The 26,055-nt window shown below is 48.0% G+C and overlaps 1 protein-coding gene across 1 annotated transcript in view; it reads left to right on the top strand.

Annotated features, from left to right (window-relative positions):
* Window positions 1–22,691, top strand: part of ARID4A (AT-rich interaction domain 4A) — a 108,207-nt gene extending 85,516 nt beyond the window's left edge. The window contains exons 17-25 of the mRNA XM_015424967.1: window positions 2,584–2,781; window positions 6,895–6,979; window positions 7,165–7,366; window positions 7,547–7,609; window positions 9,738–10,868; window positions 13,740–13,844; window positions 17,227–17,439; window positions 19,429–19,575; window positions 22,043–22,691. Coding sequence (XP_015280453.1) covers window positions 2,584–2,781; window positions 6,895–6,979; window positions 7,165–7,366; window positions 7,547–7,609; window positions 9,738–10,868; window positions 13,740–13,844; window positions 17,227–17,439; window positions 19,429–19,575; window positions 22,043–22,146 — 2,248 coding nt within the window. The 3' untranslated portion in view covers window positions 22,147–22,691. The remainder of the gene's footprint in view (window positions 1–2,583; window positions 2,782–6,894; window positions 6,980–7,164; window positions 7,367–7,546; window positions 7,610–9,737; window positions 10,869–13,739; window positions 13,845–17,226; window positions 17,440–19,428; window positions 19,576–22,042) is intronic.
* Window positions 22,692–26,055: the final 3,364 nt, after the last annotated feature.

Here is a 26,055-nt window from a genome sequence, read left to right as displayed (position 1 = left end):
GGTGTGTAATTTGTGCAAACAGATTATGCTCTGCTCAGCTAATGGCAGTGCCTTCCTCTGGCGTCAGAAGGGCTTTCCTCCAAAAAGAGTCTTCCATTAGAGGAAGGCTCCCTGCATTTATTGATGAATAGACTTCTGTCCCACCTTTCCCCGTGGTGCAAGGCAGCTTGCAAATAATGGTTTAAAAACATTTTCAATTAAGCCACAACAAAATCGCAAACCTCAAATCTCTCCCCCCCCCTTGTTTAAAAGATGTCTGATATCCCAACCAATGTTCCCTCTAAGCTGTGGAGTCTTGTGAGCAAGAATTCTACTTTGTGAGCGAGTGGCATTAAAATTGTGAGCGAGCAATTCGGCCACTGCATAAATTAGTTTGGTTCGGATCCATCCTTCCTGAGCCTAGACAAAAATGTGTGAGCTGGAGGTTAAAAAATTGTGAGCTAGCTCACACTAACTCAGCTTAGAGGGAACACTGATCCCAACCCCCTCCAAAGCAGTGGCAAACAGACAGGCCCTGCAGCGCCTCCTAAAGACCCACAGGGAGGGTGCCTCTCACCTCTTCAGGGAGGCCGTTCCATAGAGCCGGGGCCACGATGGAAAAGGCCCCGGACTCTGGTCAGTGCCAGACAGGCCATCCCTAAATGGTGGGATAGCCAAAAGATAGCTGCCTGAAGACGGTACTCACCGTGCAGGGAGATATGGGAGGCAGTGTTCCCTCTAAGCTGAGTCAGTGTGAGCTAGCTCACAGTTTTTTAGCCTCCGGCTCACACGTTTTTGTCTGAGCTCAGGAAGGGATGGCTCCAGAGCAAACTAAATTTACGCAGTAGCCAAATCCTTTGCTCACAAGACTCCACAGCTTAGAATTGGCTAGACTGTGAGTCCCATCTGTCCTGATATCACGAGACTGGATTTCCATGACGGATTTCCATTCTGTATGGCTAAACGTGGTGCTTTCCAAGGAGATGGGTGGCCGTGTTTATCTGTAGCAGTAGAAAAGAGCGAGAGTCTCGTAGCACTTCAAAGACTAAAAAAAAACTGCGGCAGGGGAGGAGCTTTTGTGAGTCACAGCTCACTTCCAAGATGGGTAGCCATGTTGGCCTGTCTGCAGCAGTAGAAAAGAGCAAGAGTCCAGTAGCACTTTAAAGGCTTAACAACATCTGTGGCAGGGCAGGACCTTTCGTGAGTTGCAGCTCACTTCCAAGATGGGCCGCGTTAGTCTGTAACTTTTTCCCCACCATAGAGAACAATGGAGGGGATAGGGGCAACCTGTTTGAGGGCCCAGTGTTCTTGAAACTTGGTTGGTATCTTGGGGAGAGGCTCCAGCAGCTAACCTGAGAGTTTGGAGCCTCTCCCTCCAACCTCCTCCCCTCCAGCCCCCAGAATATGTTTTCGCCATTGACTTCAATGGCCCATAGGATATAATGCGGCTGAAACTGACATTCGGCTGGGAAAGACTCTTGAATTGGCTGGTACTGCCGAAATTGACGTGCAGGAGTCTTTATGCCGGCGGATTCTGCGGAATCCGAATCAGGCCGAATTTTTTTATTTTTTTTGCACACCCCTAGTGCAGAGTAATCTCCTGAGCAATGCTCCCTCTAAGCTGCGGAGTCTTGTGAGGCTAAGAAACTGTGAGCTAGCTCGCACTAACTCAGCTTAGAGGGAGCACTGCTCCCGAGGTAGCTTCCACTGACCTTTCCGCGAGTTCGTACCCCCAAACCAAGGTTTTCTGCCGATGCAGGAGATTATGTTTTTCACTAGCTTCCTCTGGCTGCAGGGCCCCCCCCCCCGCTCCCAGTGGGAAGGGGGAAATTGGTGAATTAAGAGCACTTCTATGTAGGAAGTTGCTTGTATCCTGCACTTATTGTCCCTTGTGACAAACCGCACGCTTGTGTATGTTGCCATAGGTGTGTTTAACCAGGAGATGTTCCTCTGGCGAAGCATGCATGCGTGTTTGATACACAGGAGCATTTGCCTAGCATGGAAGTGACCATGGGCGTAAGAAGTGTGTGTGTGGGGGGGGTAAAGCAGCTCTTCTAGCATTCACGCCTCGTTTCTCTATCTACCTTGTGAAACGTAGCACAGAAGGATGCTTCGATATCTGTTTTAGATTTTGGCCTTCGTTTGCGTGGTCTTCCGTTTAAGCTGACTGCTGTTCCACGGCAAATCTGGCTAAAGTTTCCACTGAGGAGGAGATGCAGATGTGGGGACGTGTTTGGTGACTGAAGGAATTCTCGTACTGGGTTAGAAGCTTTTCCTTAAGCGGCCGATAACCTTTTGGGGAAAGTACACTGCAGTAGCAAACAGAAGCGATTGGCAAGAAAGGGCTGGCCACAAGTTGCCATGGAACCGGCTCGGGAGCTTTCCATTGGCCGCTTCCAGTGTCACCGCGGGGACTGATGAGGTTTGCACGATGGATTGCCCTGAAAGCGCAGGTTGGCCAGAATTCCATTGCTGAGTCATTCTCTCTCTCTCGAAGCCCAGATTGGCAGCGCTGCCGGCAAAGAGAAACGGGGTGAGGAGAGCCCCCCCAGCCGCTCCCCACACCTGGGCTCTGATGCATCCTGTGTCTACCTTGCTCTGCAGGGAAGAACTCGAGAACCGAGGAGAATCGGAAGGAGAGGAGGGCGAGGAAGATTCAGAGCCGTGCCTGACGGGAACCAAAGTGAAAGTAAAATACGGCCGTGGGAAGACTCAGAAGATTTATGAAGCTAGCATCAAAAGCACGGAAAACGATGACGGCGAGATTTTGTATCTGGTGCATTACTACGGCTGGAATGTGAGGTAAGGAGGAGAAAGCGAACCTCTCGATTCAGCTGCCTGTTCCCACGCAGCAGCTCTGGTCTTCTTAGCACGGTTTATTATTAGTCTCTCCCCCCCCCCCAATTGTCTGAGGTACCTTCTGCCACAGCCCTGGGCTTGTGCTCTTTCATTGGTTGCCCTGTGTTCCTGGAAAAGCCTCCCAGAAGAGGTTGGGGGGGGGGGGCAGTGTTCCCGCTAGGCTGAGTCAGTGTGAGCGAGCTCACAGTTTTTTTTAGCCTCCGGCTCACACATTTTTGTCTCAGCTCAGGAAGGGATGGCTCCAGAGCAAACGAGTTTATCAGTCCAAAGCCTTTTATTGGCATATAAATAAAGATGCAGTAATCTAAATACAAAATCATGCAGAGTAAAATTAAAATTGCAGAGTAACATCAGAGAGTAACATCATCATAAAACCTAACTCATAATATCACCGATCAGGCCGTAGGACCATGGCACTGCAGGGAAACTCTGCTACTATTTCAGTTATTTCTGTATCTGGATTATCGAGCAAGAAAGGGAGCTTAAAATCATCAGGGGCCTCTAAAAATTGGCCTAATATGGGATATGGAAGATCCCGACGGGATGGCAAATAGAGAGGGCACAGGAGGAGGAGGACATGGGCAACAGGCAAACTATTTTACGCGGTCATCACATCGCTGGCTCGCCACTTTAATGCCAGTAGCTCACAAAGTAGGATTTTTGCTCACGGAACTGCATAGCTTAGTGGGAGATCTGGTCAGGTGGTTCCTGCTTTCTTGGCTTTCCACTGAGGTTGCAAAACAGAGCTGCTTCAGAGAATTTTGGGGGTCACCCGAGCCCAGACAAAGGGGGAATACCCTGCCAGTGGGGAGGGAGGTATTTCGTTCTTCGTGTCCTTTTAATTTCGGTTTTTTTATACAGTTCGTATTGCTTTTATGGTGCTGTTCCCTGTCTGCCTTTGGTCCCAGGAGAAAGGCCCCGGTGTATAAATATTGTTTAAAAAAAATAACAATGCTCCTCTGTTGTCGCATGCTCTTGGTCCTTAAAGAGGCGTGGGCGCCGTTTTACGTTGATGGTCTGGCTCCTGGGCAGTGGTCAAGAACAGGCTCTCCCAGGCCGCCGCCGCCCTGCCCTGGCTTACGCGAGGAGCTGATTCACACAGCCGTTTTCAGAGGTATTGGTCACCCTGGAGAGCTGCAACTTCCTTCCATTTGCACTTCCCAAAATGCTCTCGCGACAGAGCCAGTTTGGTGTCGTGGTTAAGTGCACGGACTCTAATCTGGGAGAACCAGGTTTGATTCCCCACTTCTCCACTTGCACCTGCGGGATGACCTTGGGCAAGCCATGGTTCTGATAAGAGCTGTCCTTGAAAAAGAGCCATTTCTATCAGAGCTCTCTCAGCCCCACCTACCTCACAAGGTGTCTGTTGTGGGGAGGGGAAGGGAAAGGAGTTTGTAAGCCGCTCTGAGACACCTTTGGGTAGTGAATGGCGGGGGACAAATCCAATCTCCTCCTTCTCTTTCAAACAGCCCAAGCGGCCTTTCCTCCACATCTTTGTCCTGTTGAGGACAGCCAGTCAGCAGTTTACAGACGGAATCAGGCCTGTGAAATTATTTGCTACTCCAGAGGCCTTTTGTGTGTCCTAAGTGCCGTCGGTTCACTTCTGACTTCTGGCCACCCTGTTAATTAATGGCCTCCAGAATGTCCTGTCGTTGACCGCCTCACTCAGGTCTTACGAACGGAGGGCCCTCCACTTTTATTGAGTCAATCCATCTCATGTTAGGTCTTCCTCTTTTCCTTCAGTCTTCAACTTTCCCTAGCATTATTGTCTTTTCTAATTACTCTTGCCTTCTCATAACGAACCGTAGCCCCAGTTTAGTAATTTTAGCTTCTAGGGAGAGTTCAGGCTTGACTTAACGTAGAACCCGCTAGTTTGTCTTCTTGGCGGTCAGCCGTGTAGCCAGAAAATTTCCAGGGCTTGTGTGCGCCCCCCCCCCAATGTGCTGGTGTCCTACATCAGTTCCGACATGCCTGCGTAACCCAGAAGTGACGTAGACACGTTGAGGGGCAAGAAGGGAAAGGAGGCCGAGTCTCTTTCCCGGTGGCTTGGTGAAACAGCTGCCGGTCTGGCCCTGACCTGGATAGCCCAGGCAAGCCCAGTCTCGTCAGCTCTCGGAATCTAAGCAGGGTCGACTCTGGCAAGTACCTGGATGGGAGACCTCCTTGGAATACCAGCAGTCGGGAGGCGGGGGCAGGCTTTGTTCAGCCACCTCTCTGAATATCCTCCAGGCCCCCAGGATATTCACCTGAGGTCACCATGACTTCCAGGTGCACAGACATAAGAACATAAGAGACGCCAATGTTGGATCAGGCCAAAGGCCCATCCAGTCCAACACTCTGTGTCACACAGTGGCCAGAAATACCAGGTGCCATCAGGAGGTCCAGCAGTGGGGCCAGGACATTAGAAGCCCTCCCACTGTTGCCCCCCCAAGCACCAAGAAGACAGAGCATCACTTGCCCCAAGGAAGTCCAGGGTTGCTATGCAGAGGCAGGCAATGGCAAACCCGCCTCTGTTCGTCTCTTGCCTCGAAAGCCCTACGAGGTGGCCATAAGTTGGCTGCAACTTGAATGCGCTTTCCACCACCACCCACTATTATTATTGTTGTTGTTAATTTATTAATCGCCCTATCCCAGGTTACGCCGGGTTTCTGGCGATGTACAGAAGGTAAAATGCCATAAAAGCAAAATACAAATTTTAAAATATCCATATACAGTTAATAAGAGATACCAGTCCAACACTCTGTGTCACACAGTGGCCAGAAATACCAGTGCCATCAGGAGGTCCACCAGTGGGGCCAGGACATTAGAAGCCCTCCCACTGTTGACCCCCCCCCCAAGCACCAAGAAGACAGAGCATCACTTGCCCCAGAGCCCCTAGCTATACCTTGTGGCTAATAGCCACTGATGGACCTCTGCTCCATATGCTTATCTAATTCCCTTTTGAAGCCGTCCATGCTTGTAGCTGCCACCACTTCCTGTGGCAGTGAATTCCAAGTGTTAATCACTCTTTGGGTGAAGAAGTACTTCCTTTTATCCGTTCTAACCCGACCGCTCAGCAATTTCATGGAGTGCCCACGGGTTCTTGTATTGTGAGAAAGGGAGAAAAGTACCTCTTTCTCTACCTGCTCTTTCCCATGCATAATCTTATAAACCTCGATCATGTCACCCCTTAGTCGTCTTTTCTCCAAGCTAAAGAGCCCTAAGCGCCTTAACCTTTCCTCATAGGGAAAGTGTTCCAACCCTTTTATCATTCGAGTTGCCCTTTTCTGCACTTTTTCCAAAGCTATAATATCCTTTTTAAGGTGTGGTGCCCAGAACTGCACACAGTATTCCAAATGAGGTCGTACCATTGATTTATATAGGGGCATTATGATATTGGCTGATCTGTTTTCAATACTCTTCCTAATAATCCCCAGCATAGCATTGGCCTTCTTTATTGCAGTCACACACTGTCTCGACATTTTCAGTGAGTTATCTACTACAACTCCAAGATCTCTCTCTTGATCAGTCTCTTCCAGTTCAGACCCCATCAACGTGTATTTATATTTAGGATTTTTGGCTCCAATGTGCATCACCTTGCACTTGGCCCCATTGAACCCCATTTGCCATGTTGACGCCCACTCGCCCATCTTTGACAGATCCCTTTGTAGTGCCTCACAATCCTCACTGGTTTTCACCACCCTGAACAACTTCGTATCATCCGCAAATTTAGCCACTTCACTGCTTACTCCCAACTCCAAATCATTAATGAACAAGTTAAAAAGCAGTGGACCAAGTACTGATCCCTGCAGTACCCCACTGCTTACCCCCCTCCACTGAGAGAACTGCCCATTTATACTCACTTAAACATTATATAGTGTGTGTGTGTGTGTGTGTGTGTATATATATATAATGTTGTGTGTGTGTGGGTGGAGAGGGAAAGGGTGCCAGCCAATACAAGCAACCGTTGCTGCCCTCAACCAAAATTGACTTTTAAATTAACTTTTTAAATCAACAAATTAACTTTTAAGCTAAAGCCCCTGTTGACGGGTTGAATGATACGTGTGTTTCCTGTAGGTATGACGAGTGGGTGAAAGCCGATAGGATCATTTGGCCTGTGGAGAAGGGAGGACCAAAGAAGAAGCAGAAGAAAAAAGCAAAGGTAAATAGCACTGTTAGTCTTCTTTTTGCTGTACCTAAAGGAGTTCTTTTTCTCCACTCTTCCCTCCCAGTTTGCTCTCTTTCTCAGTGAAGTGTTTGTGTGGAGGGTTGAAATAGTCAGAAACTGTGAAAAGGAATTTAAAAAAAAAAAACAACAACAACAACCCTTCCTCTGTGTTTGTTCAGAGTAAAGAAGATGCAGAAAAAGACGAAAAGAAAGAAGAGGAGAAGCAAAGAGCGAAACGTGGGCGCCCTCCTCTGAAATCCACCCTGCTTTCCAATCTGTCCTGCGGTCTGCCCAAGACCCCAAACAGCGAAAGTAGACCAGGGTCCCGAAGCGCACGCAGCGGCTTGCCAGATTGCTGCCCCCTGCCTAATGGGACAGAAGGTACTTCCGCCCACGGCACATGTGGTGCACCTCGTGCGCTTGCGCAAGGGCCAACGATGCGCGTTAGGGCAGAGGACCCTTGCTGTCCGTAGCCCAGGTGCAAACGGCGGTGGATAGAATAAACGTCGCCCTTGCGCTCTCATTTGGAGTCACTGAAATTACTTCTTTGTTTCCTTCTAGGAATGTCCCGCAGGCAAACAAGACGCAGCTCAGGAATGTTGGATTCCGACAGAGGGTCCAATGGTGAGTAGTTAGTTTGTGTCTCCCTCCTCCACCCAATAAATCTAAAATTTGGGACGATCTTGAAAAAGAGATTGGGGGAGATGGAACACCCACGTATACACACAGAGCTGCCTTATACGGAATCAGACCGCTGGTCTCTCAAAGTCATTAACTTTTCCCTGCTCGGCGGCAGCTTTCAAGGGTCTTAGGCAGAGGTCGTTCGCATCACCTATTGCCTGGTCCTTTGTTAACTGGAGATGCCAGGGATTGAACTTGGGACCCCTCCGCACGCCAAGCAGAGGCTCTACCACTGCGCCATGGGGGAGGGGGTGGCAAGCTGGAATTTGGAGAGAGAGAACTAGAGAAAGGTAGCAGTGGAGGTGGGGTGGGAGTTAAGGGCTGAGTGTTGCCTTTTTTCTTTCTTTTTTTGACACGGCAGTTATAAAAAGTGGTGGTAGCCCATGCCTTTTTGTGTTCAGGTCAGCAGTCATTTCAGTGGGCAAGCCCTCCCCCATGTTCCAAATATCACTGCTTCCTTTGTCCAAACATGGTAAAATAGTAGAAGAAGAGAGCAGTCATTTCAGTGGGCAAGCCCTCCCCCATGTTCCAAATATCACTGCTTCCTTTGTCCAAACATGGTAAAATAGTAGAAGAAGAGAGCCAGTTTGGTGTAGTGGTTAGGAGCCTGGACTCTAATCTGGGAGAACCGGGTTTGATTCCCCACTCCTCCACACGCAGCTGCTGGGTGACCTTACAAGATCTCTCAGAGCTGTTCTCTCAAGGGCAGTCCTCGGGAGAGCTCTCTCAGCCCCACCTACCTCACAGGGTGTCTGTCGTGTGGAGGGGAAGCGAAAGGAGATTGTAAGCTGCTCTGAGACTTCAAGTGAAGGGCGGGGTATAAATCCAATCTCTTCTTCTGTAATTGTGCCATTTGCTCGCAGTTACAAGCATAGATCCTTCCCAAGACTGCGTCTCATGACAGTCTTTGTACTCCGGTGCAGATAGCAGAGGACGAGCCACATGCCTGTTGCATGAGGTGCAAAGCATGGGTGTCTGTCTGAATCCAAGCTTTCCCCTTCAGAGTGCTCGTAAGGAGGGGACACACATACTTTAGCACCCACTAACGGGGACAGAGAAGCTGCAGTTCACCTTCAGTCTTCTGCACAGTCCCACGTGGTCGTTTTCCCCCTACAAAGAACAACAGGGAGATTGAGGAAAAGAAAAAGTTTAGCCTCATTGCCAGGGTGCCAGCCTGTTTGGAGCTCTTCCTTCTTCTGAAGAGGCTCGGTGGGAGGTTGGGTTCCTGTCCAGTGAACATGGCTCAGAGAAGCCTGTTTGAAAAAAAATGCATTTGATGCAGTGCAAAAATGACCCAAACAGACAATCATGACCTCTGTCTCCTTTGTTTGGCCGAAGGCCATAAACGTGGCTGTGCGCGAGGCTTGCCAACAGTTCACTCGAAGGCTAGGAGTGACCACGTCTCAAAGTTAAAGGCTGCGCTCTGGGAGAAGGCTCTTCTGTCTTCCGATGCTCCCGCGAAACCGGCCTCAAGCGCCAAGCACCCCTCGAAGCTTTCTTCCATGGCTTCAGTGAAGTCGGTTCCATCCGTACAAAGATCCAAGCCCTGGCGGTGCAGGTCTCGTTCTCCATCCCCCCATCAGTTCTGAGGCGCACTTCGGAACTGCCCGGGAAGAAAGCAAAACTCAAGACACGAAGCATAAGGAGAGAGATAGGTTGGATTGAAAGCGGCACCGAGTGCGTTCGGTTCCAGCAATACCTGTTGGTGCATATTTGGTACATTGGTATCTGTATAAAACATCTCACAAGAATCAGCTTTGTCAGCTGTCAGAGAGGGTGTAAAATTAGCACGTCCTCCTTAATTAAATTGTGTGCCACTCTGTGGTGGAATGACTACATAACCTCATTTTCAGTTGATCAGTGTTACTCCCTTTTGTTTGGGCATTAAAGGGAAAACACGCTCGGTAATATTGAGCAACTGGTTTTCTACATTAAAAGTGAGCACGCGGAGAACGTGCTGTTCTGTCGCTCATTTTTGTGTGGATGTATTTGAACAGTATTCCTGTAGATGCCAAAAGACGTTTTAATTCATTTCTTGTTTCTGTGGCGTGTGGCTTTTTTTTGCTTGCAGACTCCGTCTCGTCCGACAGCGATGCAGACGAAGCTTCCGAAAAGACTACAAATGAAGACTTTTCTCCAACAAGTTCCGAACTCGAGAAAGACGAAAAAAGAACAGTTGACAGATCTGATGAAGAAACCCCAAAGATCTCGCACGTTTTGAAGGAAAGCGACAGGAATCAAGTCCACCCTTTAGAAGCTTTGAAGCTAGAAGTTGAAGAGAGCGAACAGGTAGTTCAGATTTTTGCGAACAAAAGTGACCAAATGGAAGAAATGAAGAAAGATTTGGACAGATCGCCCAAAGGGAAAGGGCGAAGGAGCAGAGCAAGAGACTCCACTCTTGAGAATGTAAAGATGGCGCCACTAAATCAGGATGAGGCCCCAAGCGAACAAGTCACAGAGTCTGAAAGACTAGATACATCTTCTTTGGACAGTAAAAGTTTAAGCGCCACTTCTGTGACTGAAACAGACCTTTTCACAAAAGAAAAGAAGCTTTTCAAAAGAAAAGCGGGAGACCAGTCGTCGCCTGACAAAAGGGGGCGCCTGGAGGGCGAGATGGATGTGCCAAATATTGCGTCTGAGGGGAGGGCGAATAAGTGTTCAGGGACAGAAGAATGTAAAGATTTCAGTGCCGACGACTGCCTCAGAAACGAAAACGAGGAGATGCCATCCTTGGTGGCAGAGTCAGATCAGCGTCTCCAAGCTCGGGGAGGTGACCGTTTTGAATGTTCTTCTGAGGGAAACTGCCGCACCCCGCTGAAAGACGAGGAGGACTCGATGCCTCAGATTGGGCCCGAGACGCTCCTTTGCCACGAAGTGGACTTGGACGACGTCGACGAAAAGGAGAAGGGCGGCTCCGACAACCTGGTGGTGGAAAAACAAGACCCCAGCAATCCCGCTTCGAACCCACCCGCCTTACCCCCCGCCGTTCAGCCAAACTTCTCCGTGGCCTCTCCCCTAGCCCTCAGTCAGGACGAATCGCAGAGCGTGAAGAGCGAGAGCGACGTCACCATCGAGGTGGACAGCGTGGCCGAAGAGTCCCAAGAAGGGCTCTGCGAAAGCGAGTCGGCCAACGGGTTTGAAGCCTGCACCACGTCGAGCAACGGCAGCATCGCAGCCCCAGAGAGGGAGATTGGAGAGAAGGGTAAGGGCCTCTCAAATCCATTTCGATGTTCCATGGAATGGGTGGGGGGGTCTCTTATCACAGCATCAATTTTATTTATTTATTTATATTTATATATTCAATTGGTACCCCGCGAGCGGGCTCAGGACGGCTTACACAGTTGGTACAGCAATATCAATAAAACACAGAAAATCAACTCAAAACAGTTCAAATGAATCGTATAAAATCACAAAGTGCTAGTGATCCCTCAGTAGTTAACTTAAGGTGGCGTGCGAAAAAGGTTTGCAAGCAGACCGTATGTTTGAGCGTGTCACGTGCTCATTGGGTCACGCGCTCATTCAAGCAGCGAAAAGCCGCACACTTATTGAATTCGGTTTGTATCCCGCCCTCCCCGCCGAGGCAGGCTCAGGGCGGCTCCCATGAAAGAGTTAAAATACATTGAAACGCAAGACAACATCATACAAGCTTATAAACATAAACAAATCACGAATACAGATAAAGTGCTGGTAAAGTGCCGATGACGATAGGCTCCCACTAGACCATGATCAAATGATAACAAGTACGGCCACAGTCCGTGTCCAGTGTATCACTGGCTGTTCATCCGCGGCATTCATCAGGAGATGAATCAAGGAGGGCAGCCGTGCTGGTCTGAAGCCGCAGAACAAAATCCGAGTCCCGTGGCACCATTAAGACCAACAGAGTTTTATTCAAGGTCTGAGCTTCGATGTGCACGCCTTCGTCTGACGAAGCGTGCCACGCACATGAAAGCTCACACCTTGAGTAAAACTCTGTTGGTCTTAAAGGTGCCGCTGGACTCTGACCTTCTTCCAGGGCTATTTTTGGGCAGGAACGGCGTTCAGGCTGGCTTCAGAGCTGGCCACGCCCACTACAGCCAAAACCTCTGCATGCGTGGCTACAGAGGGAAGGCCTGGAGAGTGACCCCCTGACGACTCCGAAGTGGGCGGGCCACGGGGCCCCCTGGAAGGATCGGGGAGGCATTTAAATGCCTCCCCATGCCTTCCCCAGCCTGTCCAAGGGCCAGCTTGCCCGGGCAAGCCAAGGGAAGCCACGGGGGTGTGGCCTAGCATGCTAATGAGATGCACTGTCAGGGGTGTGGCATAATATGATAATGAGTTTCTGCTGTTTGGTGTGGCCTATTATGCTAATGAGTTCCTGCTGGGCTTTTTTTACAAAAGAAGCCCTGCTTTCTTCTATCAGAAGTTGAAGACAGTTTTAGGAGAGGATAGCCATGTTGGTGTGCAGTGGAAGAACTAGATTCAACGCCAGTGGCTCCTTAGAATCCCAACAAGATCTGAGGGGTTTAAGCTTTCATGGATCAAAGCACCTTTTGTCCGAAGGGAGTTTTGACTCTCGAAAACTCAGTGATGATGGAAAGTGCCATGCAGCCAACTTAACGTCAACCCCACAGGGCTTTCAAGGCAAGAGACACGTACATAGGGGGTTTGCCATTGCCTGCCTCTGTACGGTGACCTCAGACTTCCTTGGTAGTCTCCCATTCAAAGACTAACCTTGCTTAGTCTGTTGTGGCTTTTTCAAGGAAATGACTTGGGAGGTTTATACGTTCATTGATTCATTTTCAGTCCGGCTTTCATTTTTGCATCTGACGGCCGTCTCGTTCTTCGTGTTTCACACAGTCCTGCCACAGGGGATGGGGAGCATCTATGGCATGCTCTTGCTGGGATTATCGAGGACGTGGCCACAGCTTGTTCATGGCTGATACTGGCATTAAAAATCCATAGTTAAGGTGCGGAGTGTAATGGACAAGGACTATTTACAGCACGCAAGACTTGGTGTAATATCTTGTAATCACCTGGTTGGGGGGGTTCAGGGCATGTCGGGAAGACTCGGGTCCGTAACGGACGAGGGGATTTGCTCTGCTTTCTTCTGATTCTAAATTTTTGTACCAAAGCAAGTTTCGAGTCCCAGTACATTTGACAGACTGGCAAGATTTACAGGGTTTCTAGGCTTTTGAGATTCAAATCTCCATGTGTCAGATCTTCTCTGGAAATCGTGTCGGTCTTTATTTTGTATTTATTTTTCACATTTCTGTCCCGCCCATCCTGTAAACGGGCTCAGGGCGGGTTACGACATTTACATAAATACAATAACGTTTTAAAACCCATTATAAGCACCTATAAGGACCTAATTGGTCTCAAATCTTGTTCTTCTGCTGCAGACCAGCACTGCCACTCTCCTGAAACTATTTATTTTCGTACAGTGCACATTTATAACACTGGCTTTCCTTTGGCTAAAGGTTGCACAGTTTGAAAGGAAATTCTGCTTTACACAGAGTGATTAAAATGTGGAATTCGCTGCCAGAGAAATGTAGTGACAGTCACAGGAATGAACGGCTTTAAAAGGGGATTGGATAGATTCATGGAGGACAAGTCTGTAAATGGCTACTAGTCATGGTGACTGTGGGGAATGTCCACATACAGAGGCACTAGTCCTCTGAATCCCAGAGCCAGGAGGCAACACCAAGGGAAGGCCTCGGCCTCTCTGCCCTGTTGTCGGCCCTCCAGAGGAACTGGTTGGCTGCTGCGTGAGACAGGACGCTGGAGTCGATGGACCACTGGTCTGATCCAGCAGGGCTCTTCTTAGCTAACTCCATTGTCTGAGGTCACCTCCTCTCCTGCTTATGTCTGGTCTGGAGGCTCTTTGAAGTAGTCTTCCATTCCCCTGCCTACCAAGAGTTGAGGGTAGAACTCCACTTCCCTATATTTCCTACCACTCCCCTGCCTGTCATTGCGAAGTAGGATGTCCTTCCACCTGCTTCATCGGAGCATGGCTGTCTTAAATTATGCCCTCTTCAGGTCAAGGCGGGAACTAAGTTGTGGCAAAGGTATAAGCGTCTTGCATTTTTATCCTCAGGTCAGAAGAGGCCCTGTGACAGCAGCAACTCCTCCCTGGCCAAGAAACAAAAGCGTACCCCAAAGCGAGCCAGCACTGTAGCCAAAAACGAGAAGAACGGGACAGGTATGTCTTCAGAAGGGATTCTGCTCCTCCGTCTCCGTTGTGCCACCCCTCTCGTTTGTTCGTGTCTGCTGTGCTTATACAGAGACAGGTTTCCGTTCCGATGACGTTGAGCCAGGGTTGACAGATTTCTCAGGAGGTACTTTGTGGAACAGCGTAAATAGGGTTGCAAGCTCTGGGTTGGCTTCAAAAGGGAATTGGATAAGCCTATGGAGCAGAGGTCCATCAGTGGCTATGAGCCGCAAGGTATAGATAGGGGCTCTGGGGCAAGGGATGCTCTGTCTTCTTGGTGCTTGGGGGGGGTCAACAGTGGGAGGGCTTCTAATGTCCTGGCCCCACTGGTGGACCTCCTGATGGCACCTGGTATTTCTGGCCACTGTGTGACACAGAGTGTTGGGCTGGATGGGCCTTTGGCCTGATCCAACATTGGCATCTTTTATGTTCTTATGGGTTGGGAAATCCGTAGAGATTTGGGGGTGGAGCTCCACACTATTAAATTTTGGTTACGACTCCCATTTCAACTCTGACCCCTTCAGTTACATGTACCAACTCCTTTCTGAATCTGTTAATTCCAGATGGCTATCTTACATCGAAGCCAAAATAAGTTCCCTGAATTTGTCTCTAGAATCCTTATGTATGCTTTCTGAGTCTGAGGCCTTCTTAAAGATAAAATCTAGTTTATTGGGATCAGAGCCAATGCTCCCTCTAAGCTGTGGAGTCCTGTGAGCAAGAATTCTACTTTGTGAGCTGTTGGCATTAAAGTTGTGACCGAGCGATTTGGCTACTGCATAAATTAGTCGGCTCTGGAGCCCATCCTTTTCTGAGCCGAGACAAAAATGTGTGAGCCGGAGGCTAAAACACAGTGAGCTAGCTCACACTAACTCAGCTTAAAGGGAACACTGATCAGAGTTCTTTATCGCCTGGCTAACAGAACCTGTTCTCCCTTAAATCTGGGGATTGTTCCTAATGCAAATCTTCCAGCAGAATACCTCCATCAACTCATAGCTCCAAATTTGTGTAGAGCCATATCCTTGGCGAGATTTAATGTTCTTCCTTCAGCTATCTTATCTGGCAGATTCCAAGGGATTCCCTATCCTACCAGGTGCTGTCCTTCCATGAAGGATTGTGTTGAAACTGTTGCCCATGTCCTCCTCCTGTGCCCTCTCTATTTGGCGTCCCGTCGGGATCTTCTATATCCCATATTTGGCCAATTTTTAGAGACCCCTGATGATTTTAAGATCCTTTTCTTGCTCGATAATCCAGATACAGAAATAACTGAAATAGTAGCAGAGTTTCTCTGCAATGCCATGGTCCTACGGCCTGATCAGTGATATTATGAATTAGGTTTTATTATGATGTTACTCTCTGATGTTACTTTACAATTTTAATTTTACTCTGCATGATTTTGTATTTAGATTACTGTATCTTTATTTATATGCCAATAAAAGGCTTTGGATTGGGATTGGGAATTGGGGGTGGAGCCTAGAGTGAGTAGTGGGAGGGGCCTCAGCAGGGTATCATGCCGGAGTCTACCCACCAAAGCTGACATTTTGTCCAGGGGAACCAATCTCTGCCATCTGGAGATCAGTCGTAATTTCAGGAGATCTCCAGGCTCCACCCTCCACCCCTCCACCCCTCCACCCCTGGAGGTTGGCAACGCCCAGTGTAAATCATCTCTTCTCACCAGGAATAAAAAGAAGGTCTTAGCTTCTCTCTGCTCCCACGCAGACACATGGACCACACGGTGCACTGTCTTTGGTATCAATGCTGGACAGGATAGGTGAATACATAGAGCTGTCAAAGAACTACACTTTGTGTTCTGCTGGAAGTAGAATCACAGGGCTATCCTATATAGCCCTCTTCCAGGTATCCTCTTCTGGGTGTGTGCAGATTTTAAGTGTGTTGATTGCTCTTTGCTTCCAAAGCAGTGTACAAATCTTGAGGAATTACGCAGCAATAAATTGGTAGTAGTGAAATATAAAAAGGTAAAGGTTCCCTTGCTCGAAAGCCAGTCGAATCCGACTCTAGGGTTGCGGTGCTCATCTCCGTTTCAAAGCCGAAGAGCCAGCGCTGTCCGAAGACGTTTCCGTGGTCATGTGGCCAGCATGACTAAACACCAAGGCGCACGGAACGCTGTTACCTTCCCACCGAAGTGGTCCCTATTTATCTACTTGCAATTTCTTGCTTTCGAACTGCTAGGTTGGCAGGAGCTGGAACTAGAGACAGGAGCTCACCCTGTCTTGCGGCACCCGGGTCTTGAACCACTGAACTACTGACCTTCCACAGCCTGCAGTTCAGCGTCTTAACCACTTGAGCCACCGCAGCCAATAAAAAATAAAAAAGAATGGGATGACAGAAGGTTTTTATACCCCGCTTTTTTCTACCTCAAGGAGTCTCAAAGCAGCTAACAATCACCGTTCCCTTCCTCTCCTCCCAGCAGGCACTTTGAGAGGCAGGTGGGGCTGAGAGAGTGCTGAGAGAACCGTGACTGGCCCGAGGTCACTCGGCAGGGCTTCATGTGGAAGAGTGGAGAATCGGACCTGGTTTCTCCCGATTAGAGTCTGCCACTCTTAACCACTTACACCACGCAGCCAAAAACACTTCACTCTTGCATCTAAATTCCACCAAGGCAGTAGCCTTGCGGGGCCTGCCTGGTGCCACCACCAAAAATGCTGTACTGTTAGCTCTTTATATTCACATCAGGGACCCAGGGGAAAAAAAGCAAGGTCTTTTCCAGCAGATCTCAGAAGTGCAAATCTAAGTAAACTAATGGGGCGGCTACTGGTTTGGCTAAGCTCTAAGCCTGCCCTCCCCCAAATCTAGGGCAGGCCTCCACAGGTTTTCTTCAGCTTTAGGAGCCATCCCAAAAAATTTACGAGCCAGACTTATTTTTCAGTCTTCAGGGTTGCATATCTTCTTCTTGTTGTTGTTGTTTGACCCTGCTTTGCTTCTGACATCTGATGGGATTGGCCAGTTTGTCATTTTTTTTAAAGCTATAACAAAAGTGTTGTAGTGTGTAAAGTGTACGGGGTAACCCTGGTTGTCATCACAACAAAAGGCTAACTTTTGTCCCTCACCTAAGTAAGCGTGGTCCTTCTACTGAGAATCACCAAGAGGCACTGACAGGAAGTGACTGATGAAAATACTAAGAGCCACAGTGAAATTTCTAGATTCCCCAGTATGCAGGATTTATTTAGTTACTGGCCCAACTGACCTGGCTGTTGTAAGAAATCCTGAGAATGTATGCGAAGTGATTTGGACTATTACAGATCATTTGTTAGCTTCTTTTGTTTGCAGCCTCATACATTATTATTTTTTTCCAGTTTGAAAGTACTGGGTGAGTTGAACCAGATTAATTCAGCTGTACAATACGGTGTTGTTACAGGACAAAGCAGCGATAGCGAAGATCTTCCTGCCCTGGATACCTCAAGCAAATGTACTCCTGTAAAACACATTGGCCTGTCGAAGCCACAGAAGCTCACTCGGTCGCCTGCAAGGATGATATCCCCGAACATCAAAGATGGCGAGAAGGACAAGCAGAGAGAGAAAAACCATCAAAATGTTTCCCCCAGGGTGTACAAGTGGAGCTTCCAACTCAGTAAGCTTGTTTATCAGTATATTGAATGCTCAGCATGGCCAAATCTGGAGCCATGATCAGGTTAGACAGATGCTTCTACAAATCTAAGAAAAGCCCCAGGTTTTCAGAAAAATCTGAAATCTTAAATATATATATATACTAGTAGCAAATCCCGTTGTGAAAGGAATACAACGAACGCTAGCAAGATCTCACAGCACACCGAGGGCGAGAGGCTGGGCGCCACTTCCATGTGCTCGCCGCCCAGCTGGCTGCCTGCACCCTGGCGCAAGGGCGTAGACGTTCCAATTTCCTGGGGGGGGGGGTCTGGCCTGGGTTCTCTGGGACCGCCCTCTCTCCCTCCTGCAGCAGCCGAAGAAAGCCGGGTCACCGTCCATCTTCGCCGCTGGCCATCCCACAGGGCGGGGGGCGCTGCCGCAGCCCGAGGTGGGTCCGTGTGCAGCTCAGCTGGGAGGCTGGCTGCAATGGGCGGATGAAGTGAGCCCAGGCTGGGCTGAAACCCGATCCACGAAGGGTGGCTCAGCTGGCTGGAAGGCGCTCCCACACGGCCCTTCCTGCACTCAGCTGCACCACGCCCACTCCTCTCTCCTTCGCCTCGGTGCATCCCCCACCAGCACCTCTCTCTTGCCCCCCCACCCCGGGCTGGCCGATTGTGAGTGGCACTGTGCCTCCCACTCCTGGCTCTTGTGAGCCACGCCGCGCACACACCCACCCCGTGCACGCATTCATTCGGGTTACGTGGCACTCTCTGTGCCTGGGGAAGCGGCAATGGGTGAAAGTCGACCCTCCTGGATCGGTCTGCCTCATTTCCAGCAGCCTCGACATTCAGACTTGTCTCCCTGTGACAGTGAAGGGTCTCCATGGCCAGACAGCCGTCTCCCTTCCTCCCTGGCTGCTTTCCCTCAATTCGCCTTAATTGGCGAATGCTGCTGGCTTTCCATTGCTATGGGAGCTGTTTGTGGCCGGGAATTGAGAGGATCGATCCCGTTCGCTGACTCCCTCCAGACTGAGCCCAAGATGCTGACCACCGGCTTTGTGGGCGGGACTGAGGCAGCACAGCAAGGCAATGCAGCCAGGGGATTTGCACACCTTCTGAGTGACAGATCAGGGACCCAATTGATTTGAGAGCGTGTGGAATGTTCAGGAAAGAGTCACCCCAAAACAGCATTATAGATAATAAGGAGAGCTATATTGGAGAGTTAAAACCTCCTAAGCCAAGCAGTACCTGTGGTTTTAAGAAATAAATGCCTTAGGTGGCTGTAGGTGGGCAACTACAACAATATTGTTAGCCTGCAACCCTTGATTTTTATCAGTAAAAGGCAGGGGGGTAGGCAGCATGGCTTTTCCCAAGGCCACACCCACCAGTAATCACCCAAGCCCAGCTGCTTGCTACTGCTCAACAGCAGTCACCCCACAAAAGCCAGTGTGGTGTAGTGGTTAGAACGCTAGACTAGGATCTGCGAGACCCAGACTTGAATCACCACTTTGCCATGAAAGCTCACTGGGTGACTTTTGGGCCAGTTAAACATTCTCAGCATAACCTACCTCACAGGGCTGTTGTGAGGTTAAAATAGAGGCGAATGATGCCAGCTGCTTTGGGTTCTCATTGTGGAGAAAAGCAGGTATAACTGAAAAACAATAAATATAGCTGAAAACGGGGGCAGATATGAAAGGTAGGCTGGCGGGTGGGTGGGAAGGAGAGAAGCAGGGAAAAGCTGCTTTTTGGGAAAGAGGGAAGTAGTGTGGGGAAGGGAATACTGGGGGAAATGTGGTGCAGCTGCATTGCTGGATTTATGATGCATCGTATAAAACATTTTGCTTGTTGTGAACAGTGTAGCAATAAAGTACAGCATTTGGTTGCCTACCTTGGCTACAGTGGAGGAGATGATGGAATTTTGCAAATTGGTACATAATGGAACCTCTGAACACTCTTAGGCATCTGATACGTACACTTAGGCAAAGTAATTTTATTTATTTATTTGCTCTTCTAAGATGAATTGGACAACATGAACAGCACAGAGAGGATCTCCTTTTTACAGGAGAAACTGCAGGAAATCAGGAAATACTACATGTCTCTGAAGTCTGAAGTCGCCACCATAGACAGGAGAAGAAAACGGTTGAAAAAGAAAGACCGAGAAGGTAGGTTCGGACTTGAGGTACCTTGCAAAAAAAAAAAAAGTTTTAGAATCCCAAAATTTAATGCTGTATTAGATCAGTATTTTCCATGCCCCCTTCTTGCCGATTTTTGTGTGGGGTGGGGGGGATGCAGTCCCCAATCCATGTTAGCAAAATGACATATCTCCTGAGTCACGTTGGAAGTCCTGGCCTTTTATTGACGTCACTCCAAACCAGCTTCATTTAGTAGAGCAACATATTAATTAATTAAAATGTTTACGCCGTGCCCTTTCACAGGAATCGGAGTGAAGATTACAAAAGTAGGTGTCAATCATACCTCATAAACATTTTTTAAAACCACAATAAATGTCAAGACAGCATATGGCTGCTTCCTTTTTATTAAAATGGCAGATCTTGTGTCCTTACATCCATGTATTTATTTACTGGACCACATTATCTCTAAGGTCTCGTCTCCCTTTCTCCCTTCCGCCTATCCCACCATTGGAAAAATGGGTTGGGTCATTAAGAAAATAAATCCTTATTTTATTTATTTATTCGATTTATACCCGAAGCAGGCTCAGGGTGGCTTATCCAGGTGGAGGAAGGATTAAGAACATAAGAGGTCTGCTGGGTCAGACCCATGGTCCATCCAGTCCAGCATCCCGTCTCACACAGGGGCCAACCAGTTCCTCTGGAGGGCCAACAACAGGGCATAGAGGCCGAGGTCTTCATTAGAACATCAGACCAGTGGTCCCTCTAGTCCAGCATCCTATCTCACAGAGTAGTCAACCCATTTCTTTGGAGGGCCAACAACAGGATGTAGAGGTTGAGGCCTTCATTAGAACCGAAGAAGAGCCCTGCTGGGTCAGACCAGTGGTCCATCTAGTCCCGCATCCTTTCTCACAGAGTAGTCAACCCATTTCTCTGGAGGGCCAACAACAGGGTGTCGAGGTTGAGGCCTTTATTAGAACCGAAGAAGAGCCCTGCTGGATCGGACCAGTGGTCCATCTGGTTCAGTGTTCTGCCTCAATGAGTGGCCAGCAACAGGGCAAAGAAGACGAGGCCTTCCCCTGATGTTGCCTCCTGGCACTGGGATTCAGAGGTTTTTCTGCCTCTGCGTGTGGCGCCTCCCTGTAGTTTCCGTGGCTAGTAGCCTCTGAGAGACCTCTCCTCCATGAATTCGTCTAATCCCCTTTTAAAGCCATCTGTGCCTGTGGCCATCACTGTTCTAGGATTTTGAGGGACAAGGCCACAGCATGTCTAGAGTTGGTCTGCATATACTCTGAGGTCGAAATGCAGACTCTGGTGCAAAAGGGGCAGAGAAGACTGGGGACAAGAACAACACTGTGCACCTTTGAGGTGGCGTTCTGAGCAATTTAAGGGGCCGCAGGGCTGAAAACCCCTAGCATGAGAGTGCTCCCAGCGTGAGAGGCATCGGGTGCGAGTTTGCCGTTTGGACAAAACTTGTGTCATAGCGGGACGGCTCCTACCCTGTCCCTCCCTCTTTCCTGAACAGAGTTTGGTGGGTCTTCCTCCAAGGGAGGTTCGTGGAGCTGCTTTGGCGATTTCAGCATGGAAGGCCGGTGGTCATCTAATCAGTTTATTTACAAAATTCGCAGCCCACCTTTCTGCCCTCACGTGGACCACCAAAGCAGCTAACCATTTAAAAAATACATGGTAACATCACATTTTAAAACAGTAAAGTCAACCCCCCCCCCAATGCTATATCATTAAAACAAATTGAGAAGAGAGTTAAAGTACATACATTGGGTAGGAGGGGGGATTACTGTGGGAATGTCCAACGGGGGAAAAAGTCTTTGCCCACTGGCGGGAGGCAGCAATAGAAGGAGACGGGCAAATCTCCCGGGGGAGAGAGTTCCAGAACTTTGGAGCTCTCCCAGGTTACCGCCCACTTAATCTCAGAAGGCGGAGGCAGGACCTCCACAAATGACTGTAGTGGTCAGGCAGGTTCATAAGAGGGGTGGGTGGTCTTTCAGGTATGTTGGTCCCAGGCCCGTGCCTTTGGTTGAGGCAACAGGCGGCCATATATGGCTTCCCTGAGGTTGCTGTCACCCGTCCATTTACTGACCCCCGACAACTGGCCTTTAACTCACTGCACCATCGGGCCAGAACTTTATAGCCAACTGACACTGTTTCAAGCTGTACCCATTGTTTTAATTGTTGTAATATTTTATCGTGTTTTTAAACTGAAATTGTATTTATTATAATGATGTTACCCGCCCTGAGCCCGCCTACGGGATGGGCGGGATATAAATGCAAAGAATAAAATAAAATAATAAAATTATGGTGTTGAAGGTCAAGACCAGCACCTTGAGTTGTCCCTGGAAACAATTAAGTGATGATCGAAGGCTCCGTTATCTGTTTAGGAGTTGGCACCAAGCTGGGGGGGGGGCGTGGATTGGGGGGATGGAAATGGCAGAACAGTGTGGCGCCATCTCGAGGGTGCCTAAGTCTTCTCCTGTATCCGCAGTGTCTCACGCAGGAGCTTCCATGTCCTCGGCTTCCTCAGACACTGGAATGAGCCCATCGTCGTCCTCTCCGCCCCAGAATGTGCTTGCAGTTGAATGCAGGTGATACCGGACTCCTCTGCCTTGTACAGCGAGTGGCTGTCACGGACAAAAATCCCGAAAATACCATAGAAAAGCACTCAGCTGGTTTGACATTGCCAAGTATATTCTGTGTACTCTTCCACTGCTGGACTGTGTTGGTCTCTCCTCTTCGCGCCCCCTCCTCCTTCCTTCCTTCCTTCCTTCCTTCTTCTTTTTTTGGTCACTGTGGATATATATATTTTTTTAATTTTTAATCTTGTATTGTGGAGATTAATTAAGCTAAATTGGCAACAGGAGGTTCATAGGTGCACTTGGACACCTCAGTCTTTGTGCTTGTTTTGTTTTGTTTTGGCTGTTGAAACAACAAAAAGGGCACTTAATCAAATCGGGGGAAATGGATGTCCAATGAAGCATTTGGGTGTTAACAAGGAAATTACTCTTTTAAAAAGAAGAAAAAAAAAAACAAGTGCACCATATAGGCATCAAAATAGGTTCTGTCAGAAAAAATGGATTTACTGTTGCACTTTTTTTCACCGATCTGTATCTTAAATTCATGGGGGAGACTCGCCCCCCCCCCCTCCTCTGTTTTTTGGGGTTAGGATTTTCGTTGGGGTGGGGGGGGGGGGAGCACGTGCTATACAGGCCTGCCAAAGTGTGTATTTAGCCACGTGCCCGGTGTTTTTTTGTTTTTGTTTTTTTAAAAAAAGATGTAAATTGGACAAAATAAATTGTGAAAGGAAGCGTAGTTGACTGGAAACTACCGTTGTAACGAGTCTTCCACTTTTTTATAGGATTTTCTGAGCACACGATTATGCAAATATTTTAATGTTTAATGTTTACAGTGGAATTGTGAATAGGTTTTCAGTGGACTATCTTATCCCTTGACAAAAGTATTTTGTCTTTTTTTCTATGTAATTTCAGAGTTTTTATTTTGTTACAAAAAGGCAAAAAAATAAAATATATAACAATGAAGTTATTTAATGAGATTTCTAAAAGCTGAATTTTTGTGTGTGTAAAATAAGGTATCTTGCGACCTGTTAAATATATTTATTCAGACATTGGATGTTGTATTTTTATGTATTTTTTAAAAAAAATATTAAGAAAATTGGGGAGAAAGTCTAGGTTAGGTTCACTCTTTCAATAAAATATACCTGTCACTTATTAAATAAAACCAACCCTGTACAGGTGGCTGTATGTATTAGCCATACCTGTATGTTCAAGTGGTTTCGTCTGTTCCACCTTCCACAGTGTAAAACTGTTATCTGGCATCTGGATTAAACTATAACCTGTCTTGAAAACTTTGGCACTCCTAGTACTTCTGTTGGTTTGAGGAACAACTTCCTGCTCACACCCCTCCGGGTTGCCCTTTACAACGCTTTTGTCACCATTTTCATTTGCTGTACTTCTGAAGCGAATTTTATATCTGCCAAAGTCGAGATGCATCATCGGTTTAGAGTTTAAAAGACTGATTTGGCTGTGGATTTGTCCCACAGACTGAAAACAGTATGTAAATAACTTTCCTGAAACCATGTATTTAAGACAGTTTGCATATACATTGTGTATAAAAAGTGATTTTTTTAATCGATTTTTTTTAAACCCTTCATCTTTGTACATCGAGAAGGGGTTTCGTCTCTTCCCATGTTAATATGATGTAGAGTTATAACATAGATTCTCTAGACTGTGTCAAGATATTAAAAGGTTCACTGAATCTGAAGGCCTGAATGAGAAACTGATGAAGTGGGGAGTCATTTAGCTAAAAACTCAGAAATGTTTCTTGCAGTTTCATTTTACCACATTGTCAACGTGTGATTCCAATTCCTTCCATTTTTCGCAGAGAACTAAAGGAAAAAGTCCTCTTGTAAAAAAAAATGCACTTTTTTCTGTCTTTTCTTAAGCAGAGCTATTTCAATGTATGATACAAATTGAAGCTCCGTGGAGAGCATTAATAAAGGTTATGTTTTTAAACATAGGCTTTATTCTATTTTTTTAAGCAATTTTGTCAATCCGCCACCCATGACCAAACAACAGAAAGATCTGGCTTCATCATGTGTTGTAAAAACTCTCCAGAGTTTATTCATAACCAAAGAAATTGTCATTTATTGTCAAGAAATTTGGGTCACATGTTTGCATACCTGAAATTCCCATAGGTCATTACTTGATGCTAAACTCCCCCATCTCTCCTGCCTCACAGGGTTGTTGTAAGGCTACATTAGGCCAGTCTGTCTCCACCTAAGGCCACACACTGGATGTTCAGTTGAAGGAAGACTTGAACCCAAGTCGTCTTAGTCTCAAGGCTCAAAGAACAGCTTAAATGCTCTTAAATTGCAAATTACTGTTTCAAAATGCTAGAGATCTCTATGAACACACGAAGCTGCCTTATACTGAATCAGACCGTTGGTCTATCAAGGTCAGTGTTGTCCACTCAGCAGGGGTCGTTTCATAGAAAAAGAGCTAGGGGAACTCATTAGCATAACTCATTAGCATATGCCACACCCCCTGACATCACCGGAAGTGTGTCATAAGGCCACACACCGCGCCCCCAATGGTCCCGGGCCGGCGGGAGTGCAAGGAAGCCCCGCGAAGGCCCTCCCTGGCCCCAGGCAGGCAGGGGTGGGGAGAAGCAGGGAGGAAGCAACTTACCCTCCCTCCTGCCGCCTCCTGGCTGAATGAGGGCCGGAAGCAGGGGGCGGGGCTTTGTCATGTGCCCCGCCCCCCGTACCTCACCCAGGGGAACTGCGATCCCCCCCGAAATGATCTCTGCCGCTCACACTGGCCGCAGCTCTCCAGGGACTCAGACAGAGGTCTTTCATATCAGCTAGGTTACATTGGATAGTAATTTCTCTGTCACAGCCCAATTCAAAGGCAATGAAAATGAGCACTCTCTCGAGGATTTATTTTGCTCATATTGCTGTCCTGATAGAAATTTTTACGAAGTCACTGCAGACCAACGTTCCCAGTTTCGTATGCAAGAGAGAACCAGATAGTAAGGATGCAAGTTCCTTAAAAGTGCCTGCTTTATGGGAATCTGGAATGGACAAGCTATTTTTGCAAAAAAAAAAACCTCTTAAATATTTTCCATTTTGGTTCAGTCTGGGATAGGTGTCCCCGGCCAGTTGAGGGATGAATGGTTCCACAGATAACATCTTCATTGCTTTCAAGGGTTACAGATGTGTTGACGCTTGAGTAAAAACAGAAGGAACTGGATTTCTAGCTTGGACTTCAGGAACTTTGGCTGCCCTTCCGCGCTGGAGGATCCCGAGGGACCAGACGATGCACCATAATTCCCAAATCCCTGGATAAAACTTAGAGCCAAGGGAAACATTTGTGGCCGGTCCTCTAGCATTCACACAGCGGCAGAGGTTAACACCAGCACCTTGTAGCTGGGGGCCATACATCTTCAGTGGACAAAGCTCTGTGCAATCTTCAGAAGTCATTCCCCGAATCCTCCTTGACTCACAAGCGGCTGCCTATGTTGACTGGCTTCTGAAGAATCTGGAAAATATGTGTAAGTCAGAACTGCGGTGTCTATGTGGAGGTGAATCCAACATAAGTTGCGGGGTTGGGTCTCGGAACTGGCCCTACCTACGTAGGGCTGCCAACCTCCTGGTGGTGCCTGGAGATCTCCCAGAATTAGAAGTGATCCTCAGACCAGTGCTCACCTCTAACCTGAGGGGTCTTGTGAGCAAAAAATCCTACTTGGTGAGCTCCCGGCATTAAAGTTGTGAGCCAGCGATTTGGCTGCTGCATCAATTAGTTTGCTCTGGAGCCGTCCTCCCTGAGCCAAGGCAAAAATCTGTGTGCCGGGGGCTAAAAAACTGTGAGCTGGCTCACGCTAATTGAGCTTAGAGGGAACGCTGCTTCAGACTACAGATATCAGTTCCCCTAGTCGAAATGGCAGCTCCAGAGGGGTAGACTCTATGGCATCCTGTTCCTG

Source organism: Gekko japonicus, unplaced genomic scaffold, assembly GCF_001447785.1.
Source record: "Gekko japonicus isolate JY-2015 unplaced genomic scaffold, Gekko_japonicus_V1.1 scaffold3061, whole genome shotgun sequence".
NCBI classification, from domain to species: domain Eukaryota; kingdom Metazoa; phylum Chordata; class Lepidosauria; order Squamata; family Gekkonidae; genus Gekko; species Gekko japonicus.
This window is presented reverse-complemented; position numbering and strand designations above follow the sequence as displayed.